This window comes from Lepisosteus oculatus, unplaced genomic scaffold (assembly GCF_040954835.1).
Source record: "Lepisosteus oculatus isolate fLepOcu1 unplaced genomic scaffold, fLepOcu1.hap2 HAP2_SCAFFOLD_148, whole genome shotgun sequence".
Taxonomy (NCBI): domain Eukaryota; kingdom Metazoa; phylum Chordata; class Actinopteri; order Semionotiformes; family Lepisosteidae; genus Lepisosteus; species Lepisosteus oculatus.
The window spans coordinates 136,439-146,675 of record NW_027167696.1 but is presented as its reverse complement, the minus strand read 5'-3'; the positions used below and the strand labels follow the sequence as shown (position 1 = coordinate 146,675).

At 41.8% G+C, this 10,237-nt stretch overlaps 1 protein-coding gene across 1 annotated transcript; it reads left to right on the top strand.

The window, feature by feature from the left end:
• Positions 1-6,352: 6,352 nt before the first annotated feature.
• On the top strand, positions 6,353-9,204 carry LOC138226662 (zinc finger C2HC domain-containing protein 1C-like). Its single transcript, XM_069186273.1, has 3 exons — positions 6,353-6,387; positions 6,875-8,403; positions 8,807-9,204. The coding sequence occupies exons 2-3, from the start codon at positions 6,910-6,912 to the stop codon at positions 8,963-8,965; spliced, it is 1,653 nt and encodes a 550-aa protein (XP_069042374.1). The 5' UTR covers positions 6,353-6,387; positions 6,875-6,909; the 3' UTR covers positions 8,966-9,204.
• The last annotated feature ends 1,033 nt before the right edge of the window (positions 9,205-10,237 follow it).

Below are 10,237 nucleotides of genomic sequence, written 5' to 3'. Positions count from 1 at the left end.
AGAGCGAGCTTCGCCCCAGAGGACCGTGGGCCAACCACCGCTCTAAGGCCGTGCCTCTTCTGACCTGCAGAATGGAGAAGCAAAAAGCCTTCACTCCAAGGAAAGCCCTTCCTTTCAAAGGAGTCAACCTTGATTATGGTTCTCCAATGGAAGACGGCGGATGCGCAGAATCGCACTTTCCCTCTGCGCTTTCCCATCAGGAGAGACGTCAAGTGAGCCCTTGCAGCCGTGGGCTAGAAGACGTCCCCTGTGGAAGGAGAAAGTACCTCAAGAAAGCAAGGCTCCCTGAAAGTGACGTGTCAGCTTGCACAGGCCGCGCAGGCCCACTTCAGAAATAACACCGCATATCTGGATGAACAAACTCAGTGTCAGTGGAAAACAGATATTTGTCCCCTACAAGTCTGATGTGCCCTATCGCTGAGCAATTTCCATATGAGAATAGCCAGAGTGGAAACCCTCAGCTGGTGCCCTGTGAACTGTGTCACAGGAAGTTTGCTGTAGAGAGGTTGGAGAAAAACAGCAAGATCTGCAAGAAGCTTCAGAATTCAAAGAGGAAGGTTTTTGACTCTTTCAAGCACAGGGCCAAGGGAACAGAACTGGAGACATACATCCATAAGAAGAAGGTTAGACCGCCAATCGTGGTAAGGGCTATCCTTAAACTCTTTCCAAGCTTCCCTTGTTTTCTCCTAGAGTCAGACTCAGCTTATAAATCAATGTAAACAATAAATAAGTGTTTTATGAAGTACTCTTCTGAAAAACTGCCGCAAAGGCACATTTGCCAGCACGAGGATTTCATTCGGAGCATCAAATAGGCCAGGGAGGTGCAGCAGGTGATCACGCAAGGAGGGAAGGTTGTGAACCTGCCCCAGCCCCCCGCGAATCCAAACCCCGACTAAGTGCCCTGCCCTCACTGCGGCCGGCGCTTTGCCCCCAGGCCGGCACAGAGGCACATCCCCAAGTGTCAGCACATCAGGAGCCGCCCTCCTCCTCCTCCTCACAGATGAAAACTGATGTGAAGAAGAGTAAAAGAGTCATGATCTTGGCTCACGACTCACGTCCTGCTTTTTCTTTTTAGAAATATATTTAGCACAGTTCATCCGTATGATGATAAAAAAAATGTTACCTTGTTTTAATAAAATGATTTTTTTTTTGGTGGACTGGTGTTTGCGTAACTGTGGTTATTTCAGTTTTTTTCCCTTGCGAAAATGTGTGTCGACCGTGAAAATAAATTTCAAGCTGTTCTTATCATTCATACACCTTGACCTCCTAAAAATAATTGTTCAACCTGGAACGTACAATTAGCAGGCAAGAGAACAGGTCACATTGGCCTTGGAACCATCAAAAAGTAGTATTCACACATTCTCTGCATCAATTTTCCTTTAAAACAACTGAAAAAGCAAGGTAAAGAGTGATTGATTTTTTTAATGAAAGTTATTTGACTTAATTTATTTAATTTTCATAATATTTGAAATATGTTGGGATTAATGTGACTCAATATTATCTGCAGCTCTTACACTCCAGGCACCTGATAAAGTGGAACGCAGTGTCTTTGCCTTACATGGCGCTCAGCTCTTCCTCAATCCCAGCAGAAGCAGCAGCCTCCGGGTCCTGCCTCATGCACAGCTTAAAATGCAGCACCGAGTAATACAACAAACAACAGGGAAAACCATTCACGATCAGACACATCCGTTGATTGCTGGCTCTCGGTAAAGGGACATTGCTGTGGTCCACGCATGAATCTGTTTTCTAAGTGCCTTATCCAATAGAGTGTTGAGGCCAGTTTTCCCAGAAGCCATCTAAAGGGGAACACACAATAACTTGTAAAACCTCCAATTTACATCACAAAATAGACTACATTTCAAGGTTAAAGAATTACCATGTTCTGCGATTCAGAACGAGGCAGCAAAACTTCCTGTAATCTGATGTGGCCCTGTGACATTGTAAAGGAGCAGGTTTGTGAATACATCTCGTTTAATCCAATGGAAATATTGCTCTCAACTTTTTTACGTTTTTGCCAATAAATAATATTACATTGTTAACTCTGCATAAAGAACCTTGGAATGGAACGTTTTTTGCAGTGAAATGTTTGCTGCATAACCTATACCTTTTCTCTCCTACATCACATTGCATTAGTCATTACAGTGATTAGTGAGCAGGAAGGGCTGCATCACATCGCAATTTGTGTGGAACTTGAATGCGAATTTGTTACAACATGGCGTAACTTACAGTACTTTCACAAAATTCATGATTTTGTGCTCAATTTTGAGTTTGTAAAGTTTTTCTATAATGTCAATGATTTTATTTTGTGACTGAAATTAAATACTTTTGTGTCTGCAAAATTGGGACTGTAGTTCCACCTTAACCTACTAGTACTGTATGTCTTTGGACTGTGGGAAGAAACTGGAGCACCTGGAAGAAATCCACACAAATGAATGGAGAACATACAATTCCATCCAGACTGCACCCCAGGAATTGAACCCAGGACCACAGCGCCACCTCATTGCTATAGTCACTATAATTAATGTCAAAACTCATACAGATATACAGATATATCACTCAACACGGAGCTGTGTTAGTGAAATGATTGTTCTGATGTACGGCTGATGTCCAAACACTGAAAACATGATTGTGTATGCAATCGCACTCCCGAGCTCCATTGGGTATGGTTAAAATAACTTTTTATAGTTCATCACATTCAAAGTGTGTGTACTTGATGAAAGTGTAACACGCATTTGGAGGAGTTATTCAGGATTTTCTTATATTCAACTATTTCAAGACCTATTATTTTCAGATGTTGTAGTATACGTGAATAATGAAAGGCCTTCATATTACACAATGAAGGAATGACTTCGCAGGTGTGAAGAATAAAAGATTCATTCAGCTCACTTTGGGGAGTTTCACAATGGCCCTCCTTATAGAAATGTGGGTTTGATTAAAGGAGTGAAGAAAAAGCACTGAATAATATTTGCTTCTGTAAACGTAATCATCTCAAAATATGGTTGAAGAAATGAAAGAAATTGAAGAAGGTTAAACATAATCCAAAACGTATAAGGTCAATTTAAGTACAACCAGAATTCTAGTGTTTATGCAATGCATCTGTGGGTTGATATGAAATACGGCCGTACTTAAACTAAATGAGGTTATCGAGAGCATATTCCGAGTACGGCTGTGGCCAGTTTTACTGTGAACTGCGAGGACAGTATCTTATCCTGAACTGGCTGTGTGAATACCGTCCTCTGCTGGCAGAAGGAATAGATTACAACGGCACTGTATTGGCGATTAGTCCTATTGCTAGAATATTGAAACAACAAGGAGTCCGCGGAGTCAAGCAATGCTGAATAAACAAGTACCTGAAATTAAATAGGATTTTGAGTATTGATTACAAATAGGTGTGGAATTCTCATGTACAGTGGTATTCATGGATTCCTTACACAAGCAGCCGTTGTTATGATACTTTCGTAATCTGAATATAAATCTATCTACTTAAAACTGTAATTATTGAATAGATTAATGTCTTTGAAATGCTTCATTAACTGGGCAGTTTCCATGTTTGGAAATGTTTTTATTTTGATTGCTGATTGCTAGATACTGTATGTTTAATAGGCATGCTGTTAATATTTTCTACAAGAGCCAAATAAGACAGTTATGCTGTAGTAAGCGAAATATAAGTTATATAACATAAGTTATATTTTGTTCTGAGGTCAATTTGAATCTCATACTAACTTACTGGTGTCCTTTTATCTGAGAAACACTACCTAATTGATCACCTGATTCCTAGAAATTAGCATGCACAGTAGAGCAGCGTTTAGCATTGCTAGCTCACAGTGCTGAGGCCCTGGGTACACTTCTGGACCTGGGGTGCTATCTGTATGGAGCTTGTATGTTCTCCCCATGTTTGCATGAGTTTGCTTTGGGTGCTCCGGCTTCCTCCCACAGTTCAAAGAACTACTGGTAGGTTAATTGGCTTCTGGGATAATTGGTGAGTGTCTGTGTCTTCCCTGCATTGGACTACCATCCAGTCCCAGGTATCTCCTGCTTATTACTTTCTGAGGCTCTGGTTTCCCCGTGCCCCGCGACCCCCTGACCCCCTGACCCTGAATTGGATGAAGCGGTTAGAAAATGGGTGGTTTCTGTTATGCTCTGGTCATGCTCTGCCATAGCAACAACTTGTAAAAAATGCAGATGCTAGGATTTAACTCAAAGAAGGAGCTCAGAGCACTGTGTTGGCATCACTGTACAGGTGTCTGGTTTGTTTTAGAACATGTGCTAAAATCTTATTTACTAACTTCTAGACTTTTTACCCCCCATATCAGCCTGCAGGTGCACAGTGGTCTGTGGACACCCTCCTTGCTCTGTCGTAAAAGAGGAAATAAAAAGCAACTGGTTTTGACTTTAATGCACTGAGACTGTGGAACTCACAGAACTCTCTTGTCAGAAAGGCAGCTTCTAACAGCTTTTAAGTGAAGACTAAGAACACTTTTCTATTTTATTCAAATAGATTATATATGTTTTGTTTAAATATATGTTATAAATGTTAAAATTACAGCTCGTATAAGCTTGTATTTTTACCTTTCGATCATTTTTATAATTGCTTTGAGTTGCTTTTACCATGATAAACAGTACAAAATATGAGGTGTTGAACTTGTCAAAAGTTTTAAAGCGCTTTATGACGTAAAGTGTGATGACAGTCCTTGGCGGTCTATGTAACAATTCTTCTTGAAGTAGGTCATCGGGCCAACAGTATATAAACATTACAGCTCAAGTGCTTTTGTATCTGAACGCTTTTAGGTAAGTAATTTAGCAGCTGCGGTATTAATCGTGATTTTAATGGCAAATTCAATTGCAGGTAAAATAAAAATGGCGGATAACTTTCTTTCTAGCTTCGTGAAGCGGTCGCGCCACATTATACATATATACCATAATAAGAAACATAATATGTACAGTAGAATTTTTCACTTTAAGCTGGCATTATCCAGAACCGGGTCAGGGCCCGGACCCGGACCGTGCAGTGTGGTCCGTCGGCCTTCTAAAGATGTTTAGGAGATCGGGGCGCCCTTGGATTTGATTATGAACTTGCATAATTTCTTAACTTGACCCCATTATCTTAAAAAAAAAAACGGCCAGGCCAAGACCAAAGCATGAAGGCTGCCAGGATCGGGGGACTCTCATTTTTGGTCACAGCGTACAGTAGTAGATCAGTAACCTCTGTTTATCGTGATAACCTTTAATTATTTTCCAGTACTTTTTTAAATGATAAAACACATTGTCTCGCCAGTTTTGCTAAACATACGGTTTTAGTGTTTACGCATAAATTTGTAAGCCGTAGGTTTAAATCTCGTGGTCTTATTTTCTGCATTTTCATCGTAAGGGAAGGCGCTCGTTTGCGATTTACGCGCTGAATATTGTAAGCAGAGGAGCCTTAAGGCACAGCCTCGTCTTAACACCATCGTTTGCATTGTTATTGTCATCCAGAAAAGCAGTCGTAAGAAAATAAATCTGTGGCGGCTCCGAACATTAAAAAAACTATATCTAGACTGCAAATACATCCCAATCTTACTATCAACAAGTTATAAGAGCGCTCTCCTTTCCACCGGTATACAAGCTAAGAGAGAAATATTGGAAATCCCATCTGAAGTAGCCCTCGTCTCAGCTTCGGAGCTGTGAGCGAAGGGGATCATAATTAAAAGGGGTACAGTTACTTTGAAAATGTGTATGTGATACTTAAATTTAAATAAAATAAAAAGATAAATTATATAACACAGACTGCTATCTATGTCCATGTGTTTAAGACGTATGAATCGGTTTTAAAACAGACACACCCCTTTACTTCTCACAAATCCAACTGGAGTCTCAGTCCGTCGTCGCGATGAATTAGGAGCTCAGATGTAGGCTAAGTGATTGCAATTTACTTATTTAAAAGAACCACTTCAAATCAAAAGGGAGACATTTTGTAATGGTAGTTATCGTATTATACAGTATACGTAATTGTAGATATACCGTACATAAAGGGTATGAATAGGTGTGAGCTTTTACTGTATATTTAATATTTTATCTGACCCATTTGTAGAAACCGCCTACTCAGATTTAGTTAAGTGGTCTGCCACCATAAAGACAGAAAAATATAATGACACCCTGTTACATTAACTGTAAAATAAACGCCGTAACTGCGGCCATATGAAAATTTGGATAAAGATTATACAAACATCCTAAGGAGCTCTATGACATATGAGCGTCGTAATAATGGTTGGTGACCTGACGTAACAGTGCTCCCTGAATTACGTGATCTGTATATACCCAAATACAGATATATCACATAGGGAGATGCAGTTAAACATTGCATTGCTATCGTCGTGGTGAACTATTTCTCCGCTGTTTAAAACTTGTTTGGTAAGTGTCATCAAATATGCTTGTCAATTTGTAGCAAAATCGATATATTGTATCATAATCCTTCAGCTATCTATAATGTAGTGAAACGGCTAATTAATATTGATAAATTCCCTTATTCACAGTGACTTTTGCTCAAACCCCTGTTGCATAATGGGTTAATTTTATATATAAAAAAAACATTTATATCATAGATATAATACAAGCTTTGAAATGAAATAGTACATTTCCAGGTTTCAGTTAAACATTTTTAAAAAAGCTCGTGACTTTAAGCATTCTGAACATTGAGAATGTTATTTGGGAAACAAATGTTTATTATAATGTTTATGTTTAGGATCTGTCTCCTACTGACTCAGCATGCAGCATTCAACACCATTAGGTTTAATATTAAAACGTTGTGTGTTTCCTGAATTGTTTTTTTTATTCTTTTCTATTAGACCATACTAGACTGTGCAGGATATCATGTATTTGCCATTTTTGCCTTTTCCAGATACGTGGGAAACAAAGCTCATATCTCATTTGCCAATGGAGCCCAGTCCTAAGCCTGGTGCTCTGTCCCCCTCCCCGAAGGACACAGACTCGAATCGACCCACGCCCTTAAGGCGACAGGATCTGATCTCCACGTACTGCCCGCCTCCCAAGATACAGCTTCTGAAGGACACCTTCCAAGAGAAACTGATGCAGGAAAAGGAGAAAAAAATGATTGCCATGTACAATCGGCGGCAGGAGGCAGCTCTACAGAAGATGAGAAAATCTTTCCAATATGTGAAATACGCTGCGGAGAAGAAGACGGGGAACAGCTATCGCTTCCAAGCCCAACAGGGCCCCGAGAAGAACATTGTGGGGTATGATCGGTCTTACCCCCTGAAGCCTATGGGTAACAGGAAAGTCTCCGGCCCTGGTGAGGTTCGGGCTTTGGACCGCCCGGAAGCACAGAGTGATTCCTTGTTTGCCCCCACCCCGCCTCAGGATGGTCATGAGAGGCCCTGCGAGAGGCCGGGCAGGAGGGGCTCAAGAGTATGCAAACCTAAGGACAGGACTGTCCTCCCCATGGTGGCGACCCCTCCAGGGCAATGCCCTTCTCATGCCAATGGGAAGGAGCACTTTCAGTTGCAAGAGGAGCTACGAAAAGTGGCCGAGGCAGAGGCAGCGTTGAAGGAGGAGCATCGCCGGAGGGAGGCCAGCCTGCAGGATGAGATGCGCAGGAAGGAGGCCATGATGAAGGACGAGATTCGCCAGAAGGAGGCCATGATGCAGGCGAAGCTCTTCAGAGCTCAGGAGGAGCTGAGGATGGTTCAGAGAGAGATGGAAGACTCTAGAGAGGTGGCCGGAAGGGAAAATAGAGGACTCCGAACCCGAAGGAAGACACTCCAGGCGAGGCAGAGCGAGCTTCGCCCCAGAGGACCGTGGGCCAACCACCGCTCTAAGGCCGTGCCTCTTCTGACCTGCAGAATGGAGAAGCAAAAAGCCTTCACTCCAAGGAAAGCCCTTCCTTTCAGAGGAGACAACCTTGATTATGCTTCTCCAATGGAAGATGGCGGATGCGCAGAATCGCACTTTCCCTCTGCGCTTTCCCATCAGGAGAGACGTCAAGTGAGCCCTTGCAACCGTGGGCTAGAAGACGTCCCCTGTGGAAGGAGAAAGTATCTCAAGAAAGCAAGGCTCCCTGAAAGCGACGTGTCAGCGGCACAGGCTGCGCAGGCCCACTTCAGAAATAACACCTCATTTCTGGATGAACAAACTCTGTCAGTGGAAAACAGATATTTGTCCCCTACAAGTCTGATGTGCCCTACCGCTGAGCAATTTCCATATGAGAATAGCCAGAGTGGAAACCCTCAGCTGGTGCCCTGTGAACTGTGTCACAGGAAGTTTGCTGTAGAGAGGTTGGAGAAACACAGCAAGATCTGCAAGAAGCTTCAGAATTCAAAGAGGAAGGTTTTTGACTCTTTCAAGCACAGGGCCAAGGGAACAGAACTGGAGACATACATCCATAAGAAGAAGGTTAAACCGCCAATCGTGGTAAGGGCTATCCTTAAACTCTTTCCAAGCTTCCGTTGTTTTCTCCTAGAGTCAGACGCAGCTTACAAATCAATGTAAACAATAAATAAGTGTTTTATGAAGTACTCTTCTGAAAAACTGCCGCAAAGGCACATTTGCCAGACAGAATAAATGGGTCTTAGTGACTTCTGAATTCTGTTGTAAAAATGTACATGAGATATCAAGCAAATAGCACTCACGGGAAAAAAAAAATAACTAAATTGTACTCTCTACCCAATGACCTGAAAGGTAGCCCCAGAAAGCTAAGTTATTACTGTATTGATATTTTCTTGCCTTGTGAATGGTTTGTGACCAGACTGTGTACGCAGTGCTAGTCTGGACTTTTTCTGGAAGCTGTTTCATTGGTTTCATTTCCTGTTCCCAGCTGAGAAAGAACAACTGGAGGCAGAAGCACGAGGATTTCATTCGGAGCATCAAACAGGCCAGGAAGCTGCAGCAGGTGATCACGCAAGGAGGGAAGGTTGTGAACCTGCCCCAGCCCCCCGCGAATCCAAACCCCGACTACGTGCCCTGCCCTCACTGAGGCCGGCGCTTTGCCCCCAAGCCGGCACAGAGGCACATCCCCAAGTGTCAGCACATCAGGAGCCGCCCTCCTCCTCCTCCTCCTCCCACATGAAAACTGATGTGAAGAAGAGCAAAAGAGTCATGATCTTGGCTCACGACTCACGTCCTGCTTTTTCTTTTTAGAAATATATTTAGCACAGTTCATCCATATGATGATAAAAAAAATGTTACCTTGTTTTAATAAAATGTTTTTTTTTTGGTGGACTGGTGTTTGCGTAACTGTGGTTATTTCAGTTTTTTTCCCTTGCGAAAATGTGTGTCGACCGTGAAAATAAATTTCAAGCTGTTCTTATCATTCATACACCTTGACCTCCTAAAAATAATTTTTCAACCTGCAACGTATAATTAGCAGGCAATAGAACAGGTCACATTGGCCTTGGAACCATCAAAAAGTAGTATTCACACATTCTCTGCATCAATTTTCCTCAAAAACAACTGAAAAAGTAAGGTAAAGAGTGATTGATTTTTTTAATGAAAGTTATTTGATTTAATTTATTTAATTTTCATAATATTTGAAATATGTTGGGATTAATCTGACTCAATATTATCTTCAGCTCTTACACTCCAGGCACCTGATAAAGTGGAACGCAGTGTCTTTGCCTTACATGGCGCTCAGCTCTTCCTCAATCCCAGCAGAAGCAGCAGCCTCCGGGTCCTGCCTCATGCACAGCTTAAAATGCAACACCGAGTAATACAACAAACAACAGGGAAAACCATTCACGATCAGACACATCCGTTGATTGCTGGCTCTCAGTAAAGGGACATTGCTGTGGTCCACGCATGAATCTGTTTTCTAAGTGCCTTATCGAATACGGTGTTGAGGCCAGTTTTCGCAGAAGCCAATTAAAGGGGAACACAATAACTTGTAAAACCTCCAATTTACATCACAAAATAGACTACATTTCAAGGTTAAAGAATTACCATGTTCTGCGATTCAGAACGAGGCAGCAAAACTTCCTGTAATCTGATGTGGCCCTATAACATTGTAAAGGAGCAGGCTTGTGAATACATCTCGTTTAATCCAATGGAAATATTACTCTCAACTTTTTTACGTTTTTGCCAATAAATAATAATATTTTGTTAACTCTGCATAAAGAACCTTTGAATGGAATGTTTTTTGCAGTGAAATGTTTGCTGCATAACCTATACCTTTTCTCTCCTACATCACATTGCATTAGTCATTACAGTGATTAGTGAGCAGGAAAGGCTGCATCACATCGCAATTTGTGTG

Coding starts and splice junctions, on each gene's coding strand:
- LOC138226662 (XM_069186273.1), top strand. CDS start 6,910: ATGGAGCCCAGTCCTAAGCCTGGTGCTCTGTCCCCCTCCCCGAAGGAC. Junction 8,404..8,806: donor AGGTTAAACCGCCAATCGTG/GTAAGGGCTATC, acceptor TCCTGTTCCCAG/CTGAGAAAGAACAACTGGAG.